General features: G+C 39.0%; 2 protein-coding genes across 2 annotated transcripts; both read left to right on the top strand.

Annotated features, from left to right (window-relative positions):
* The first annotated feature begins 617 nt into the window (after window positions 1-617).
* spsb1 (splA/ryanodine receptor domain and SOCS box containing 1) lies at window positions 618-7,766 on the top strand. The gene is made up of 3 exons (XM_077612616.1): window positions 618-791; window positions 4,337-5,166; window positions 6,623-7,766. Exons 2-3 carry the CDS (start codon window positions 4,473-4,475, stop codon window positions 6,748-6,750), a joined length of 822 nt encoding a protein of 273 aa, XP_077468742.1. The 5' UTR covers window positions 618-791; window positions 4,337-4,472; the 3' UTR covers window positions 6,751-7,766.
* Window positions 7,767-8,777: 1,011 nt separating this feature from the next.
* slc25a33 (solute carrier family 25 member 33) lies at window positions 8,778-20,195 on the top strand. The gene is made up of 7 exons (XM_077612568.1): window positions 8,778-9,037; window positions 11,075-11,248; window positions 14,646-14,723; window positions 15,533-15,633; window positions 16,841-16,907; window positions 17,727-18,007; window positions 19,348-20,195. The coding sequence occupies exons 1-7, from the start codon at window positions 8,997-8,999 to the stop codon at window positions 19,551-19,553; spliced, it is 948 nt and encodes a 315-aa protein (XP_077468694.1). The 5' UTR covers window positions 8,778-8,996; the 3' UTR covers window positions 19,554-20,195.
* Window positions 20,196-20,841: the final 646 nt, after the last annotated feature.

Genomic DNA, 20,841 nt, shown 5'->3' with positions numbered 1-20,841 from the left:
AAACGGCGATTGAGACTACCAAACTGCTATTTTAGACGTCAGTTGTGAATTGCATGCATTTTCTGCACGTAGATACACTTAAATTCAACTAAATAATTGTAAAAAAAATGACATTAAAATGTTTTAAATGAAAGCTATTTTTAATTATATATATTCTAATGCAGGGGTAGGGAACCTATGGCTCAAGAGCCATATGTGGCTCTTTTGATGGGTGTATATGGCTCTCCGCTAACATGTGTGGTAAAATATGGCAACCGCTGGTGAGAGACCTAAGTCCCGAACGCACCAATGTGGCACCAACACTATGTCTAGCGCCTTTTTAATCATAATTTTTCTTCATTGGACTCTTCTGCATGCATACTCTCATCGATTTGAAACAGTGAAAAAATACATTTTTTTAACTTTCAAAGTGCTGAAATAATTAATTAATAAATGCACACATTTTCATGTATTTTGTCTTTTAAATTCTCAGTATGGCTCTCAAGGAATAATGTTGGAAAATATGAATTGTTTATGGCTCTCTTCATCAAAAAGGTTCCCGACCCCTGTTCTAATGGTTTCTTCCAGTTGGGGTTTTCTTCTCCACTCGACGCCATTTTGGCTCCTTTCACGTAGCGCCCTCTTGTGTCGCTGCGCCTGCATTGTCAGTGACGAGACCGGGCCGGGAGACGGGGAGGTCCTAATGAACACACAGCAGCTGGGAGCATTTCACCACGTGACCTGAGAAATGTTAGCTAGCAGCCGTCGTCACTTCACCTAATTTCACGTCGCCCCGACTCGGATGGTCGAAGGTAAGCCGACACGGAAATCCATCTCCATAAACACCCGCTAGCTAACCGAGCACAGCGCAACTCATCCGTTTTACTACTTATTTACTCAAACCTTGTGTTAAAAAATGAATTTAAAAAGAAAGAAAACGCCTTTCAACAAAACAAGCCCTTTTGGCTGGTCGTCCGGTAGCTACTCAGACGTCTCGTTCTGTCACGTTCATGCTCCATTATTTCGAAAACATCTATCCAGGGTCGACGTTTTTTGTGTGTTTTCACTAGTTTTTCCTTTTTCTTTTAAATAGGGCTTTTGCTAATATGTTTTGCGGTGTGCGTGTGGCGAAAAGGCTTCACGAAGGTGTCTTGTCATTCGCCCACCATCATTGACTTAAAGGCAGACAACCCATTTGAACATTAGCTCGTGTGTAGAAGAGTTTCAATAATACATTCATTTTAGAGCTTTCATTCAAAGTGCTCTACCAAGAACTAAAAACAACCACCACACACAAGGGTTTAAAAATGTTAAAAGAAAGCCTAAAGTGCTGTAGAATTCAGGCAACATTGATTTAAAACATTGAAAACATTTTTTAGGGTGAATAAAAACACCAAAGGAACAAAGCCAATGAAAACAACACATGGATAAACAGTGGCAGTTTTATCCTTCTTTCAAGCTAATCAACTGATTGAATCATGTGAAAATGTATTATTCAGCAAGCAATTTTACACTTTAAAAATATATTCGTGGTATTTTGCCTCGACACAGCCTGAATAATTAACTCTTTCATTGTGATTGACAGTCCTAGACGCCCAGTCATGTGGCTATTTTCATCTCACTTTTGTGAATTAAAATTGGTTTGTCAATCATCACGAATAAAAGAATGCCTTCCCTGCCAACCCATTCAGCGCAAATGGATTGGACGCCCATGACTAACAATGCCAGCCGTGATGTCATATTGATGATGTCATGTTAACAATGCTACTGTGTTAACTACATCCTAGATAACATAAACGAGTAGTATGGCGGCCAGTAAGTTTTTGGGTGAAAATGACACGGGGGAATCAATAATTTGATCACCTTTAGACTAAGTATATCTCGGCCTGGGATGTCAACGGTTGACATTTAAATTGGGATTAATGCTAAGGTGGGGCTTTTTGGTTTATTTTACACTCACAAGGGCTGAGGAATGTGGTTTTACAAAGTCCAATCTATATGATTTTGTAATGGATCCTCATCGTTATGGTATTATTTGAGATAGACATGGACTGAACATATTTAGACTCTTAGTCCAGCAGCTAATTACACTATTGGTAACGTGGGTGTTGAGAAAAAAATATGAAAGAGTAATCTCTTAAATTTTTGACGCTTATAGCTCCTAAGGCTGTATATTTCGATTTAATGTAAATATTAGGCCGTTAATAAGAAAGTCTGAGATTTATTTATTTATTTTTACGCTTTGTCGTTTCATTATTAGATTTGAATCATAATATTCGCTGTCGGTGTAATTTAATGTGGTATAGAGTGATGCTTAAGCAAAAATTGCATTTAGTGTTGCCTTTCAGTAAAAAGTACCTCAGGGAAGCACAGAATAATTATGAATTACATGGAACTTAATAATTAAAGATTTCACCATTTTTATTTTTGTAACACAGAACTTTCCCCTTTTTTCATGATAGATGATAGTAAACTTGTTCAGAGCAACAACAAAAAATGTCAGTCCGAAAAAACAGCTATTGTCCCATATGCGTATTTAGCAGTTTGCTAAAATAAAATAAAAATAAAAAAAAATAAAAAATCAGACATAGGCTTGTCATCATCATTGACTAGACAAAAAGCCTAATTGTCATCATACCCAGCTGCGTATGACGAAATTGGTAGTGCTTCTCCACAAAGTGCGCTTTCCCAGGCAAAAGCCCAACCAAGTGAAAGACTGGCGTAGTAAAACTACGGAAAATTGGTAGTATTTGGCAGCTCTGCATTTGCCAATTCTGGACTAAGATGGCGTCAGTCAGCCATTGTCGTTATCCGTTCTCCTTCTGATCACAACAATCGATTCAACAACTAACTATGCGCATCCTTCCAAGCAACCAACAGACAGCACTAGAGCTCTAGTAGTAGAGCGCCTAGTTTGACAACCCAATTTCGCATGACTATAATAGACAAAAGGCCTACATTGTCATTGGTCCGTAGAAAATTCTCGCTTAACCATCCAGAAAAGTGTTTCTTTGGCCCAGCGATTCAATTCAAGTCTTTCCCTTGCATCTTAATCAGTCCCAAAGTGGCGCAGCGGCCCTGGAATGCAACCAGCGGAGGGCCGGCCGGGATGGCAGCCCAAGACGACAAAACCTTTCGGCGGGCGTGCCTACGCGCTCGCGAACAGAGGGAGGATGAGTCGTACGGAGAATGGAAAACTTGTTTTTTTGTTTTTCTTGGGGGCTATATTTTCATCTTTGTCTTCTCGCGGCGCCTTCCGAGCAGAGTTCAAATGCATTGCGAGTCCGGAGGGTGTGCAAATGAACATGTTTTAGGTGGTCTAAATGCTGGACAGGCATTCAAGAAGAGATTGTTTACGTTCTGATTCTGGCCACCCGCCGCTTGCTTTTTCATCCCCCCGTTTTCCGATCATTGAGGAGACATGACCCACTTAAATGGTTGTTTACTTGGATTAGAAGACGAGTTAAGGCTCTTCTCAATGAACTCTTGTCTACAATTCAATTAGAGGCCTTCCTATTGGTACATTTGGCCCTTATGCCATCCTGCTGCCTAACACATCCAAAAATCATAAATGATGCGTGTGTAAGCGTATTTTTGAGTCTGTACCTGCTAGCACATTCTTCATTTTGAAAGTTTTGTCAAAGTACTTATGCAAATTCATTTTTGACGCGGGCCAGGTCGTAATTATGGTTTCATTTGGGCTGCCAAAATTAATCTTCTAATCAATTGATAGCTTTTCTGATAGTTGTTAGATCAATTATCAACATTTTGAGCTTCTTGATAGCGAATAGTCTCTAGTATTTTTATTTTTTTCATTTATTTACAATTTTCTGATTCAAAAACGTTCATTTGTAATTGATTAATTTAAAAATAAGATCGGATATGAGAACTTTTTTTGTCTAAATTTTAGATTTAAAAAATATTTTAGATTTAAAAATAAACCCTATAAATGTTGTTTCTTTAAAAACAACATTTATAGGGTTTATTATAGTTTTCATCTTAATATTTCCTTTTTTACTCTTATGATTGATTTTCATTTCCGGAAGAGATTACACATTTTTTTCAGAAATATATATTTTATAATTTAAATAAAATAAGATGAAAACAGGTAAAATTCTGTTTAATTTTTAGATTTAAAAAAAGACTGACCAAAAGAAAAAAACTAAATTGTAGATTTAGTTTCAGCGTGGATTTTCCCATTTTTATGAACTTAAAAAAAAAAAAAAAATCCCCCAGTATAAAATCCACGATGTCGTGAAGCCGCGATATTTGAGGGATTACTGTAGTCAATCTTGGAGCTAACTTGAGAGCCACCATCGTAGGCTAACGTTTTGACCTCATTGTGCATTCTTCTCAGGTAGGCCGCGCGTGAAAAGCTGCCTTTCGGATTGCATGAGCAGAGGAGAAGACTTGAGCTCGACCACTCCCCCGCTGGACTTTGAGGAGGGCGGGAGGAGCTTAAAGACGAGGTCGCCGCCAGCATCGCACGTAGCATGGGGCAAAAAGTCCCAGGCGGCATCAAAACTATTGATATGCGGGATCCGGCCTTCAGCCCCCTGAAGCTGGAGCTGCAGGCCTTGAACCACAGCAAGCCTTCTCGACTGGACCTGCTGCTGGACATGCCACCCACCGGCGCCGACGTCCAGATCCAGCACTCGTGGAACAACGACGACCGCTCGCTCAACATCTTCGTCAAGGACGACAACAAGCTGGTCTTCCACAGGCACCCGGTGGCGCAGAGCACGGACGCCATCCGGGGCCGCGTGGGCTACACCAGGGGACTGCACGTGTGGGAAATCAGCTGGGCCATGCGGCAGAGGGGCACGCACGCCGTGGTCGGGGTGGCGACCGGCGACGCGCCGCTCCACTCGGTGGGCTACACGGCGCTGGTGGGCAGCAACAGCGAGTCCTGGGGTTGGGACCTTTGCCGGAGTAAACTCTACCACGACAGCAAGAACCATTCGGGGAAAACCTACCCGTCCTTCCTGGAGCCCGACGAGCCCTTCATCATACCGGACTCCCTCTTGGTGGTTTTGGACATGGACGAAGGAACTCTGGGCTACGTTGTGGACGGCCATTATCTGGGGGTGGCCTTCAGAGGACTCAAAGGCAGGAAGCTCTACCCGGTGGTCAGCGCCGTGTGGGGACACTGTGAAATACGAATCCGGTACATAAACGGACTCGACCGTAAGTATTGATTCGATTCGCCCCGTTGTGTTTGTGCAAACGATGGATTTCCAAAACATTTCTCTCTTAGCGAAGGTCACACGGACGATCTCGATGGTAAGGAAAGCAGCAACAGCTGACATGCCACTCGTTTAAAAACAGCCACATGACTGTGATTTGCGAGCAATATTTGAGGGGGAGTTCGCTGTTTATCCACAAATTCTTGGAGCTTTGGAAGTCATCCCAGGAAAAATGAGAAAAACAAAAAAAATATTTTTTTTAAATTAAAGCAATAATAAAGTTGCGATAACAATTTTCAAGAGCTCTTTATTAGAGCACTAATAAGGTTGAGTTCAACTTTGTACACACAATCCTTTAAGTAAATTTTAGGCATAAGTTAGGCTTACTGTATTTTTCAGACTACAAATCACACTGATCAATGAATACACATTTGGTGGGGGGCTTTGAATTTAAGTCACATTTTTTAGGGCTTTTTTTTAAATTGACCAGAAACCAAGAGAAGACCTTCATTTAAGTAACAATAGTAAAATGGAGAACAACAGGCTAAATAGGCATCTGTTCACATAAGTTTCTCATACATTTATAGCCTAAAAAAACATGGCAGGCTTTCAGTGATCAGAGAAAGGAAAAAAAAACAGACCCAGCCAAACTATGAAAACAAGTGCGACTTATAGTCCAGCAAATACGCCAAGAATTTAGTAGCAGCGTCAATTCCCACTAAATTGGGATTTTGTACAAAACAAAAAGAATAGAATGATTTGTCAGTCGAAAGAGACTTGCTGTGAAGCTCCAACGGGAAGGCAGCAGAGAGAGTCAAGCAGGGCCCGCGACAATTTGATAATAAAATAACAAATACAGGAAATGTATTGACATTTTCGGGGCATTTCGTCACTAGGATCTCGTTCTCGTATATTGGAACGGTCATTTGCCTACCAAAGTGTTTCATTCCGTAACCTGAAACGATTGGTCGGCCGGAAGGTAAGTGATCATTACCATTTAAATTGTTGCTCAAATTCCCTAAATACGAACTGCGAATTACTATTTAGTCATACTTAATTCCCTAGTAATTATTAGGCCAAAGAAAAGCTCCAAATTTCCTGGACTTTTATTGTTTTTTGTTGGATAACTTGTTAAGACCCTGACTGACGTAGCTTCTTAAAGGGACAACGCATGTACATACAAACTCTTATACACTCACATGTCGGCTCAGTGAAACTGCTCAGGGCCATTGTTGGCTTTTATTGATGCGTAGACTGTTGTTTTACCTTGTTTTGTCGCCGGTCTTTTGGTCGCCCGTTGTCGCGGTCGGAGCGACCAAAAGACCGGCGACCAATCGACCGCACACTATACTCAACATGTAATTGCTCCAAGTATAAAAGGTACTCTTCACAGCCCGATGCTTGTAATGTATGACGATATATTTCTGGTTATTCTGAAACGTCTCTTTCCTTCCCAGCCGAACCTCTGTCTCTGATGGACCTGTGTCGGCGCTCGGTGAGGGTGGCCTTAGGGAGAGAGCGTTTGGGTGAAATCCACAGACTACCCTTGCCGGCCTTTCTCAAGAACTACCTGCTCTACCAATGACGGCACCTTTTTTAAAATTTGACAGCGGCACAAAACCCCCTTCTCTCCTCCCTCACTTGTGCTTCTCTGGGATCTCTCTGTGGTTCAACTTGCTTGACGGCATTTCTGAAGCCTGTAGGACTGACCTGGCCTCATTAATGTTTCAACAAGTACGTATGCATTTACCATAGCGGTTGGACTCCTTTTCAAAGTTCTTATCTGATTTTAATGACTTGACGCTATTGTTCTCTTAGAAATAAAATCAGGAATCACTGAGCTCTATGCACACGCAGGCAAGTCAGTAGTAGTAGTCAGAATTCTCCGCGTACAACTCAAGACTTGCTTTCGGTAAAATTTTAATCTCGTATCGACGTCGATGTCCACAGGCAAATTGGACTTGTGCAATGGCCACAGGGTGGCAGTATTTACGCGTTAATGCAAGGAGAAGTGTTGTTCATTCCAGTAAAAGTTGTCTTTTTAAACAAAAGTTGGTTTTAAATTGGCGCAGACAACTGAGTTTCGGAGACTGCACTGTAGCGCGACGTCGACATCTAATATGAGCTATTACGTCTGCGGAAGTCTTCTGAGGCGCCACTGGTCTGGCGTTGCATGTACCTGCAAGAAATGTTTGTCTTTGCATTGTTTTTTTTACCATTTATTTCTTAGTGAGTGCCATTTCTACTTGTTCCCACATCCACCGGACCGGTACAGGTCGGCACACAAACTTAAATAGTAGCTCGTTGACGTCTGGACGGAACTGGGACATCTTTTGCGCGTCGACAAAACCTTGTATTTATAACACTGCGATGGACAAAGCAGGACGACAATCCGCAACGACGACACGCCAGTCGCGGGTGGCCGACATTGTCAAAGGCCATGTTGCGTACGATCGTATCGTTCTGGTATTTTCAGACATGAAGCTGGTTGATCACGACTCTACTTGCAACAAGCTGTCTGTTCCTTAATGCTTGCATTTCATTTGTATTTCTTGGTGTAGATTTATTTGTATGCATCGATTAAAGATTATTTCTTCTTGACCTGAGCACTGTTTTCTGAAAGTAACCGTGGCCCGTATTACATTTCCACTTTTACTATAAATGTGGGAAAGACTGTTTTTCATGTCTTATCTCTTGTTATTTCCATTTCTTATCACAGCTGGACTGGGCTATAGCACCCTGCTAGTAAACATTTGGATGTGCTATTACTGCCAAACCTTGTTATGTAACTCAATAGGCATCATAATAGAGGCTTGTTTTTGTCTCAAGTTTTGAACTTGACGTGTCCTTCAAAATGTACTACTATACACACCGGTCGTAAAGAGCTGAATGGAGTCGGGGTGTCTGCAATGTATTAATGCTCTTAGATAAGGGATTAGATTTTTTAATGGATTTTGTCTGGAACTGTTTTACAAGGCAGGGTGAATGAAAAAATGGTCTATTTTACATCTAAATGGGAAAAGTTTTTGGCTTTACAAATAGAGGTTAATTCAAACTAAGGGGAAACACTTTTTTCTAGTGGTCATTAACACTAACCAGTCTAGTCTTAATCTAAATTGGTCATGAGTGGGTTTCATGTATTAATTTTAACAACTTTTTTTTTGTTTATGGATTTATTGACTTAAAAAACAATCAATTTTCGAGTTATTCGGGGCCATAACCAGGGTATATTTGTTTTGATGATTTTTTTTTAACTTTATTAAAATTTTAGGAATTTAAGTGACAATATACGTCTAAGTTTGTTTGTTTTTAACTAAAATAGCCACGCAGGCTTAGCTAATCAAAATCACGTGTGCAACCAAGAACCCAGTTCAACTCTCGAGTTTAAAATAAGTGTATTGAAAGGGAAAAAATATTTCCTAGAAGATAGAACACAATTTGACCTGGTGAACCTTTTGTCCCTCCGTCCTCAGCAACAACAAAGCAATTTTATGTATACTACTTGCAAAGGCTTTGACCATCGACGGAACATGACGTAGGTTGCGAGCACGTGTGCCGACGTCGTTGGCGACGCCCTCCTCCATCCCACTGACGTCATTCTCGGCGACGCCTCCTCGGCAGAGCCCGAAGTCGGTCCGCCTCTGCCTGGCAACTCCGCCCAGCCGGCACGCTGAGACTCAGCAGTAGAACCTCCGAACACGTGAAAAAGCCCAGCGCTTACCTCGGAGCGTCTAGCCACCGCCAGACAATTTACCACAACCGCTTTCATCGGACAAATTACATAACTATGGTGGTTCCTTGAAAATACGAGAGGCACAAAGGAGTAGAAAGATGGCCCAGAAAGACACGTTTCTGCATCTCTTCGCCGGAGGGTAAGTTGACGGGACGCCGCTGCCTTCAACGCAAAATGTCCAACATAAACCTTTTTATCCTTTGAATGTTTCAATACAACCACAGTCCAATTATTCCGGGGTGTTTCGGGGCCTTTCGCCGGTGGCGTGCTAACCTTTAGCACCAGTTAGCTAGCGTTAGCATTTCATCGCCCTTTTAAAAAAAGAGTGCATTTTTGCATGTATTTCCTCTACAACATGTTTCTTCTCTTTAAACTAAACTAAATATTCATTCGTTGTCCCACGGCGACCTCCTACTCATTACATCTAGATAATTATAGACCTCGCCTTATATTCTCTTGGCTATTAGCTGGTTAACAAGTTTCGGACCGCGATTATATCGCGTTTTGGTCGTTAAAATGCCACATATAAACGAGCGCTGTCACGTTGAACCGGAGCTGGCGGATTGTTGTTGGCACGATGGCCCGACGAGCTGCTAGGCTCGCCGCTCTTATGTAACGAGAGAGGCTGTTTGCCAAGATCCCTAACCTTAGGTTGGCCGGGGCCCTAAACGGAAGCATCCGCGGGTTCGTGTGGCTTGTAGCGTTACGAAAACAAAAGACGAAACGTCGCTTCGTAGCACCGAAGCGACTCGCGGCGACGAGCTGATGTAAAGGTCACGTTTTCACAACAGATGGTCCATTCAAATGACGCCATTTTACCCTTGAAGTGTCCGAGCAATATGCCAGTGACATGAGACCACGCATAATGTAGCTCTGCTATTCCCATTATACTAAATCATGTGTCAAAGTGGCGGCCCGGGGGCCAAATATGGCCCACCGTATCAGTTTGTGTGGCCCGAGAAAGTAAATCATGAGTGCACTTTCTGTTGTAGGATCAAATTAAAATGAAGAGTATAGATGTATATTACATTTCCTGATTTTCCCCCTTTTAAATCAATAATTGTAATGTTTTAATCATTTTTTTCTGTTTTTAGTTTAAAAAATCTAAAAATATATTTAAAAAAAGCTAAAATAAACATTGTTTTAGATCTATAAAAACTGAATAATCAGGGGTTTTAATCCAGTTCTTTTAATCCATTTATTAAAAAAAAATCTAAATATTATATCTAAAATGGTCCTGCCCGCGTGAAATCAAGTTGACGTTAAAGTGGCCCGCGAACCGACCCGAGTCTGACACCCTTTTACTAAATGAATCTAGAGGGGAGACCTGTTTGCCAATTATTATCGAGGCAAGGCAGATAATTGGCATTTGAAAAATTGGCACTGCACAACATGAAACAAAGCCGCAAAATTGTTGGGGAGAACAATTGTTTTAACACGAAGGCAGATTCAAATGTTCATGTGTCTATACAAAATCTACAAAATTGGCTTTACTGGAAAGTCACATGTCACTTTGAGTTAAGAGGTAGTTACATTTGGTTGGATTTCACATTCTAAAGTCCTCACTGCTTTTTATAGGGTTTACCATGATAGAAATGTTATTAGTGACTTGTCACTTACCGAATATTTGTATAAACACTAACTGCTTTATTTTTGGTTAATGTTACATGTTTAAAAAAAAACCTTCAATTAAAAAACAACCGGTCACAGATGGGCATGTCAGAAAATTATGGAAAAGAAGGTAATAAAACCTACATATAGAAGTAAAATGCAATTTTTCCATAGCATAGCATTCCAGCATCTGGTAGCCAAAGGGTTAATCACTGTAAAATCGATTTATTTATGAAAGAGTGAAAAATGTGAACACCGTGAATAATTTCTCAACTTGCTGAAGTAGTTGTGAATCACTTCTCAGGAAAGTGAATGGATTTCCTCCATCCTAAAATAAATGTTTCGCCAAAAAAGTAGGCAGAAATGATTTTTTTTGTTTGAAATTCACTAGAAAAAAACCCGTTCCTGTGAAGTACACGACATCTTGCGTAACAAAATACATTTGATCTAGCGGCCTTGCAGCTTTAGAGTTTCCAAATTAGGAATGAATCAGATGTGTGAAATATTTCAAACATACCAACTAAGTACTGTACTTTTTTTTTCTTCTTCCCGTATCCTTTTACAGATGCAGCGGCACTGTTGGAGCCATCGTTACATGCCCTTTGGAGGTGTTAAAGACCCGACTGCAGTCCTCCGGTCTTGCCCTCCGGCCTGTTTTTCAGGTCCATCTGGGCACCCTCAGTGGAACCGGGGTTATCCGACCGGGGACTGTTACGCCCGGGCTGGTGCAAGTCTTACGGTAAAATGTCATCATATGCAACCCCTATCAGCCCTCTGGCGCATGGAGTTTTGAAGTTTTTTGTTTTTTTTTTAAGTTGTCTACATATGGTGGGAACATTGTGTTCCAGGTCTTTGGGGTGTGGAACAATTTTCACTGATAGCAACCTATGGACTTTTCTAAGTCGTTACTGAGTGGAATATCTCAATATGTTCAAACATGCTTCTGTATTTTATATATGCAGTCTAGATCAGTGTTTCCCAAACACTGGTGTGCCATGGGAAATTGCAAAAAGTCATACAATGTAATATTCAGAGAAAAATTAGTATGACCATAATGAGATCAAAATTGAACTATTACAAGGTTAATATCAAAACATGACGAATGTTAAATTATAGATTATACTATTGCAAGATTCCAATTGTGAAGCAGTCATTTTGTTGCTTATTTTTCTCTAACATGAAGCGGAAGTTGTTTGGTTTCGAGGGCATCAACTTTTGGCGACGAAGTCTGTGTGAGCACTAAATTATTTTGCTTAATATTAGGAGATTTAAGTCATATTTGGAGAAAAGGTCATAAACTTATGCAATTAAAATTACGACATTACTTGTTTTTGCAACACTCAAACCGGAAGTTTTTCAGGGTCTGCAGACATCAACTTTTGGTGACTTTAGGTCAATGTAAAAAATGAGAATTTGGAATAATGTTGGACGTTTATTTGATTCCTGCTGATAAAACTTTGATCAGAATGACTATGGTTAATATTGGCGACATAGTTTTAAATTAAAAGATTTTCAGATGGCGGTGTCCCTTGAGATCTTTTCAATGCAAAAAGTGTGCCGCTGCTCAAAAAGGGTTGGGAAATACTGGTCTAGAATACGACAAGGAAAAAAATGATCAGCCGGCCTACCAATGCGTGTCACTAATCTTGCTCAAGATTAAGTACACTGTGTCCTGCCTGCTCTTTCTCGGTGTTCCTAAACAGCTGCACGCTCCGACACAGGCGCAGTTTCCACCAGAAAGCAATCACACATCTAAAAAAAAAATGTTATTCTTAAATGTGACACTCGTATACTTGATATAATGTGGCTATGTATGTAAATGATGACGCTCCAAATTTATGTATTTGGAATGGGTTTCTGCAACAGCAGTGTTGAAGTTAGAAATTCATTTAAAACTTGGGTTGGTTCGCGGGCCGCATTAACGTCAACTCGATTTCATGTGGGCCGGACCATTTTAGGTATAATATTTAGATTTTTTTAAAAGAACTGGATCAAAAGCCCCAAGTATTCAGTTTTTTTTAATAAATCTAAAACAATGTCTATTTGAGCTTTTTTTTTTTCTTACGTCTTTTAATCAATTGTTTTCATGTCAAATGGAAACAAAATATTTGTTTAATTATTAATATTGAACATAATTAAAATCCACATTAATATTGAACATGTGGAAAAGTGAAAATATTTTTATATATTTTTAGATTTTACAAAATGCGTTTTGAACTAAAAACAAAAAAGTGGATTAAATAAAAATTCTAATTATTGATTGAAAAAGGGCGAAATCAGGAAATATAATATACATCTGTAATCTTGATTTGAATTTGATCCTAAAATTGAAAGTCGGCACTCATGATTTACCTTCTCGGGCCGCACAAAATGATGACACTTTTTACACTTGTGCCCTAGAGAAAGACAGTCTTAAACTGGTTTGGTATGCCGTGTATGTAGACTTGATATCCTTTGGCCTTGGACATCCAAACATACATTGCTTTAAAGGCAACTTCCTTGTGAACTAAAGTGGCATCTCATTTCTAATCTGGAGAGTTTGTTATGACGCCACCCTTGTCCGTCCTTTGTAGCCCAAACAGCATCTGGGAAGGCTTTCTAAAAGGTTTAGGTCTCTGTTTCTATGTATTGTTGATTTCAGGGATTTGTCTTGAGAAGTCAGGATTCCGCATTGCAGTTAAAATAATCCACTAAAATGGTCATGCACCGTTAAAATCCAGAACTGTCATCCGACTCCTTGCTTGACCCCACAAATGTGCTTCTATAACTACGGTCCCAAGTGCATATAAACGCCCTCCAAATGCATATGAAAAGCCTTCCCAGAAGAGAGGAAGCTGTCACAATAGCAGAAGACAATGGGATTTCAATTAAAACCTTATGGATTATAAACCGGAATGCCGCGGCACCAGTGTGAATGGAGCACATTTGAGTGCCAGTTCAGGTGTCACATAGCTTTAACTCATGTTTTTTTAACCATTGCGTGCGTACTGCAATGACGCGTGTTTTTTTACAGTTGGTGTTCCAGATAACATACAGTAAAGTAGTCTACCTTGTTGGCCATAAATAACAACCACTCTGTGAATTTGACCTCAAAACAATTTCAATAACAGTCATTTTGATTTTAACAAGGTTGTTCGTTAGGATTAGAGCAGGTGTGTCAGACTCTGGTTGGTTCGCGGGCCACGTTAACGTCAACTCGATTTCATGTGGGCCGGACCATTTTAGACACATTTAGATAGACTTTTTATAAATGGATTAAAAGAACAGGATTAAAATCCCTGAATATTCAGCTTTTTATAGATCTAAAACAATGTTTATTTTAGCTTTTTTTTTTTAAATATATTTTTAGATTTTACAAAATGATTTTTGAACTAAAAACACAGAAAAAATTGATTAAAAAATTACAATTATTGATTTAAAAGTGGGAAAATCAGGACATTTAATACATCTATACTCTTCATTTTAATTTGATTCTAAAACAGAAAGTCGGCACTCATGATTTACTTTCCCGGGCCACACAAAATGATGCGGTGGGCCAGATTTGGCCCGCGGACCGCCACTTTGACACATGTGGATTAGAGCAATTCAAAAACCAGCAGGAACTGACAAACGAACAGTGTTCAATCTCTCGTCACAAAATAGATTGGATGTCCAGCGCTGTCACTGGTGGCAAGTAAGTTAACTTTTTAGGCCAAAAATAAATTAGTTGTCATTAATGTGGCCTGCGAAACTAAATGGGTTGGAGACCCCTGCACTAAAATAAGATAGGCTTTAAAAAAAAAAAAGGCTGTTTTTTGAGTGTAGGTAACAGAAGCCAACAGTCTGTTTTGTCTCTGCTCCACAGCAGACTTGCAGTTCTCAGAGTACAGAAGGTCACATAATGCTAAACACGTTTTATGGGTGTTGTAGTGAGCTAGCCAATTGCATGTGTCTGTTTGGGGGGGCTTCTGATGGGCTGGTCTCTAGCGTGCACTTCTTGTGTAACTCTTGGAATCGTTTTAGCCGGGTTTATTAATATCCACTTTATTAATAAAGCAGAGTTTGATTCCATAAATGAACGTTTGGCTGTTTGACCAACTTAACCCGTTGAGGAGAAAAATCTATTTATTTCTCCTATTTTTTTTTTTAACTTTCAGGTCAATTCTGGAGAAAGAGGGACCACGATCTCTTTTCCGTGGTCTGGGGCCAAATCTTGTTGGCGTGGCTCCGTCAAGGTAAAGCACAGGCAGCAGGAACTGACTACTATTTTTTTTTTAGTTCTTTCTAACTTTACACAAGTTTTCTTCATTGTATTTTTGTAACACAAAGTTATGTTGCAGTGAGGCTGCAATAAGAGCTATCTGTGCTTGTTCTAAAGTTACTGTGGAACTAAAGTCAAATGAAATAGTTCTTACTCCTTATCATGCTGTTGAATTTTAGGTTTTAGAACATTTGGGTTGCAGGACAAAATCCCAAACTAAGGTTTCTGTTTTTATTGTTAGAATGGAATCAATTCACAGAAATTGCAGTGTTGTCATAATTGATTGATTGACAGCTTGTCTTCAAACTAATTGATTCTAGTAGAATTGGTATTCTCATCACTTGTGTGTCAAGCAGGTAACTTTTTCATTCTAATCCTGCTTGAATGCATCACAAGCCACTGATTGGACTTTAAAACTTCTGGCTGAAGGCCTTCATGGTCTTTTTTGGCCCATATGGTTAATAAATAGTCATGTCACGAGCTCTCCTGTTGCGCCACCATCACCATAACCCGTGAGGCAAGTTGGATGTTTTCCCATTCAGGCCAGCTCTCGTAACCACTGGGGCCGTTAGTGCTTATTCAGCCCGTTCTGGCGCAGTGACCGTGTGTTCCTGAAACGAGACGCACCCACACAGGTCAACCATTGAGAACGGCATGGCTGTTAGAAAACCACAATCGCAAATTTTACAGCCTGAGGATGGGGTCACATTGTGTTTTTAGTGCAATTTTTTTTTATTTTTTCCACTGTAGAATTTCAATTCTTTGTTCTCTTGTGTTTTTCAGAGCCATTTACTTTGCCGCCTATTCCAAATCCAAAGAGCTCTTCAATGGGTTGCTTGTTCCAAACAGTGGCGCTGTACATATGTCCTCTGCCGGTATTGCAGGTGAGCTGCCCTCATAAAATCTCCAACATCCAGTAAAAAAATCAAATGTAATTACCATTTGAATGATTTATTAGAGTCCGAAAGGTCCGAAACTATTTTTGGAATATAACTTGACACCCTGTGGATGCTTGTCTCTGTCGCGTGATGCGTTATTCCAAAAATGACCTTCAGAACGACGGTCAAGCGAACCACGCGACGAAGCATTTAAAACCTTTTGGCCACGGGGAGAGATTTGCGGCACGTTTTGTCTTCAAATAGCCTTGACGTTGCCTAAAATTGATATCTGCATACCCCAAACAACTTCCAGCCAACTTTTTTATTCTAGTATTACATAATTCTATTTGATCTCTTTAACATTATGCCAAAATAGCTCGTATGTCACCGAAAATAAAAACTTCCAGTCTACAGAACATAAAAATAAGCAACGACATGACTTTACTCTCATTTTAATTCTGTAATATTGTAAAGTATGACTTAATTCTAGAAATATTACAATTTAAGTCTCTTTGCTGAACAGCTCCAATTGGTTAAGCAAGATGGTGAGTTGTCATTTTTTACGCTGCTTTCTGGAAATAGTGCTGAAATCAAACTGGTCACTCATTCCTTAAAACAAGGGTGTCAAATTCGGGTTGGTTCGCAGGCCGCATTAATGTAAACTCGATTTCATGTGGGCTGGCTCATTTTTAGATATTTTTTTTATTTTTTATGTTTTTAATTGTATTAAAAGAACTGGATAAAAAGCCCTAAATATGCCGTTTTTCTGTAGATCTTTAAAAAATGTTTATTTGACCTTTTTGTATTTTAATCATTTGTTTTTTTCCTTTTGAAAAGGAAACAAAATGAATTATGTTCACTATTGTATAGTGGAAAACAGAAAATATTTATATTTATTTTTAGATTTCACAAAATGCTTTTTGAACTAAAAACAAAAGGAAAAATTTGAATTATCGATTTAAAAGATATAATATGCATCTATATAATCATTTGAATTTGATCCTAAAACAAAGTCGGCACTTGGGATTTACTTTCTCGGGCCGCACAAAATGATACGGTAGGCCAAATCTGGCCCCCGGGCCGCCACTTTGTCACCTGTGCCTTTTAAAATGTTGGGGAATTCTGGATTAGACTCCAAGTGCTCCAGTGTACTTTCCTTCCTTTCTGTAAATGATTGAAATTGGAGAATAATCTTAAGTTTGTCCTCTGTCAGCTTTCGCGACAAATTCCCTGATGAACCCCGTCTGGATGGTGAAAACCAGGATGCAGCTCGAAAAAAAGTGAGTACAGCCCTAAATGCAACTGTTCTGTGTACTCTTGTCTTGCATCAAGGGCTTTCTTTACCCCCGTACAGAGTAGATTGCCACAATACGTCATCGGGCAGGCCGTAGGAAAGCAACCAATACAACAGAGCGTGTGTTGCGTGGTTGGTAAAAGAAAGAAATAGACGCTCAATCCATTACTTGCGTGGGCAAAGTCCTTCATTGCCTCGCTGTCCTTGGGCCAGTCACGTCGTGACACTGAGCTTGTGATCTGTGTCTGTAAATACACAGCGCTGACGCACCGGCCCGTGTACACAGGAAGAGTCTATATTTACACGCACATTGGGGGTGGTGTGGAAGGTGAAATATTGCCTTAAATTCTTATCCGCTAAATAACTTCGCTCATCCGTGTTGGGGAAAATAATGGAATTATTTCCTGCAAACTGCAAGGAAAGTTTGTTACTCATTCACCTGCAAAGTTAGACATTGAAAGCTAGCTCCTTTCAATATCATGCTTACCAAAAGCTTAATATTTGAAAGACGGGTTGCAAAACAATGAAAATTGGCACGTGGTATTTTGCAGCTTCACAAACGGATATCCGCTATTTTACCCCACAACTCGAATTTTAAAAAAATTAATTAAAAACACTGAAGAAAAGTTTTTGTGGTTTAGAAAGAACCTCCATCTAGTGTTAGCTAAAAGGTAGGTATTTTACATATACATGAGTTTTACTGAGGCTATTTAACTTTCCCAATATTTGCACAAACACACATTAGACATTAAAAAAATGGATGAATTACAGATCTTTTTTTAATTGATTGTTTTTGACTTTTCAGAGCCCGGGGGGAGAAGAAGATGAACGCCCTGCAGTGTGCCCGTCACGTGTACAAAACGGAGGGCATCCGGGGCTTCTACCGCGGCCTGACCGCATCCTATGCCGGCATCTCCGAGACCATGATCTGCTTCCTCATCTATGAGACGCTCAAGAAGAGGCTCGCTGACAACCAGCTGACGTCGCCCAACAGCGAAAACGAGAAACGGGCGTCTGACTTTCTGCGCTTGATGTTGGCGGCTGCGTTCTCAAAAGGCTGCGCGTCCTGCATAGCGTACCCACACGGTAAGAACGTAGCCTAGACGCCTTGTCACGGCACCTCCGTGTGCCAAAACTTCCCTCCTTACGCAGTTGTTTATCGGTCACCAACATTAGGACTTGTGTTCCGACATAAAACTAAATGAGTACACATTAATATTACACATTGTACCGCGTTAGCATTGCTACATTGAGGCTAAAGGTGAAAGGCAATGTACGAGCTACATGTAGACTGCTCTAAATGCAATATTTGTAATTAAAGGGTCAAACTTGCTAGTTTACAGCATTTGAAAACGATGTGAAACATAGTTAAAATGCACTTTTTGTATAGCTTACGGTTAGCATTGTAGCGTGCACATTTGCAGTAATGGCATTGCTGGACACAAAGATAACTTTCAAATGATGTTTATTATGACAAAACTGATTGGCAAAAAAATCAAAAAGAGCATATTTATATTTATATATATAATTTATTTTTAAACCTATTTTATATTCTACTCTAATGTAGCGTTTAATGGTATGTTATGCATTGTGATTTTTTTTTAAAAAAATTAAGTGTGTTTTATGTCAAAATGACCTCATTGCTTTTGAATGCATGGTTTATTAGAAAATATTGTCACTTAATAGTTTTCTTTTTTTAAATAAACAAGTAAACGTTTTAAAGTAATAGCTTTGCTCGACACAAAGATAACTTTCAAATGATGTTCATTATGACAAAACTGATTACTGATTGGCAAAAAAAATAAAAAAGCATATATATATATTTTTTTTTAAACCTATTTTATATTCTATTCTAAGGTAGCTTTTAATGGTATGTTATGCATTGTGATTTTTTTAAAAAAAATTAAGTGTGTTTTATGTCAAAATGACCTCATTGCTTTTGAATGCATGGTTTATTAGAAAATATTGTCACTTAATAGTTTTCTTTTTTTAAATCAACAAGTAAACGTTTTAAAGTAATAGCTTTGCTCGACACAAAGATAACTTTCAAATGATGTTCATTATGACAAAACTGATTACTGATTGGCAAAAAAAATAAAAAAGCATATATATATATTTTTTTAAACCTATTTTATATTCTACTCTAAGGTAGCTTTTAATGGTATGTTATGCATTGTAAAACAATTTTAAAGTAATTAATAGTTTGTTTTATGTCAGAATGACCTCATATTGCATTTGAATGGATGGTTTATTAGAAAATATTGTCACTATTAATAGTTATTTTGGGGTTTTTGAAAAAATCAACAATAATGTTGCGTATTGGCAATTTATAAAGTAATATTGCGCCCATCAAAAACTTTTGGTGACACTTTTATAACTTTTTTATTTTACCATAATGACTTAGTCATGTTTTTTTCCCCTTGCAGAGGTCATTCGGACAAGACTGCGGGAGGAAGGCAGCAAGTACAAGTATTTCTTTCAGACGGGGAGGTTAATAGCTTTGGAGGAAGGTTATGCAGCTTTTTATAGAGGACTCATTCCACAGCTAATTAAACAAATCCCCAACACGGCCATCGTCCTTTCCACGTATGAACTCATTGTCCACCTCCTGGGAGACTCCACGTCAAAATAATAACAACAAAAATAATAAGAATGAAGGGGCTATCAGGCGACTTGGGCTTTTCTCGCCGGCAAACCGATGTTGCATCACACGGCTGGACACAAAGAAATTCCCAGCCCTTCACGCTGTTACGGTGCCTGAAAGACTTCTATTTTGGAAATGAAGCCACTTGTTCTGTTTTCTAAAGAGCACATTTTACTGAAAACTTGTCCAGAGCTTAAAATAGAACAAGTTGCAAATCCTGTGGAGTTGAAAGAAAAAGAAAAACAAAGGAAACCCATTTTTTCAGAGGACTTGTTAAGTTAACTAAATTATTTTGTTTTATTTTTTTGGACTACTTTCTTTGTATGATCATTGATAACCTGCTTGACAGTTGGAGTTTTTTTTCTTCTTTTTTTTGAATGAAACTATTCAACTTTTAAGTGCTAATATTAGTGCTGTTGGTCACCTTTAATTTAACACTTGCATTTTGGAACAAATAATGTATCCTTATCTTCAAGTTGAATTTCAATTGGAAAAACTTGAGTTTTTCTTGAATACACGCATAAAAAAATTAACGTGATTACTTCTTTTGTTCTGAAAAAACACTTTATATCTAAAGATAAGGTTGATGCTAATTTGACCGAGTCAATAAATTGAGAGAAGTGAGTGTTTTTGAAGTGACTCAAAATATGCCTTGAAGTTTAGTGACGTGAAAAATTGTTGTAAAAGTTCACCAGACTTTTTTCGCCTTTCCAAAATGCTGACGGTCATTCACATATTCTAGTAGATTATTTATAAAAAGTGGAAAGACTACGCTGTGCTGAAGTAATTGACCTTCATGGACGAAAATAAAGAACGTTTCTGCGAGGACAGCGACCCCTTGAGGACAACAATGACAAAATATGGAAACAAGAATAGGAATGTAGCGAAAAACCTGTTACAATTGTTTTTAACCTTTATAAATGGTGACTATTTTTGGTCATTGTAAGAACTGCCTCGCAAAGATATGTCATCCACATAAGGTGGACATCACATTTGATTTATTTCTTAGATTATGACAATTATAACTAACTTGATTTCCTTTGTGTTAGTATTGAATCGCTATTTCAATACTCAAGCAGCCCCCAGTATTATTTTTCAGTTTATGCAAGACAAAATACTGTAATGCTGCATAATTTAATCTATTTATTTCAACGTATAATTGAAAAACTGAGCTAATAGAGGCACTGTTTAAGTGACTAGTTCCATCTAGTGTTAAAACAGTGCAAGTTTCGTATGCGGACCGTATACAATCATATTTTCTTAATTTGCTGCAGAC

This window comes from Stigmatopora argus, chromosome 1, assembly GCF_051989625.1.
Source record: "Stigmatopora argus isolate UIUO_Sarg chromosome 1, RoL_Sarg_1.0, whole genome shotgun sequence".
Classification (NCBI taxonomy): domain Eukaryota; kingdom Metazoa; phylum Chordata; class Actinopteri; order Syngnathiformes; family Syngnathidae; genus Stigmatopora; species Stigmatopora argus.
Note: the sequence above shows the minus strand (reverse complement) of the source record. Positions and strands in the feature narration are given on the sequence as shown.

Coding starts and splice junctions, on each gene's coding strand:
- slc25a33 (XM_077612568.1), top strand. CDS start 8,997: ATGGCCCAGAAAGACACGTTTCTGCATCTCTTCGCCGGAGG. Junction 11,249..14,645: donor GGGCTGGTGCAAGTCTTACG/GTAAAATGTCAT, acceptor TTTAACTTTCAG/GTCAATTCTGGAGAAAGAGG. Junction 15,634..16,840: donor GTCCTCTGCCGGTATTGCAG/GTGAGCTGCCCT, acceptor GTCCTCTGTCAG/CTTTCGCGACAAATTCCCTG.
- spsb1 (XM_077612616.1), top strand. CDS start 4,473: ATGGGGCAAAAAGTCCCAGGCGGCATCAAAACTATTGATATGCGGGAT. Junction 5,167..6,622: donor GTACATAAACGGACTCGACC/GTAAGTATTGAT, acceptor TTTCCTTCCCAG/CCGAACCTCTGTCTCTGATG.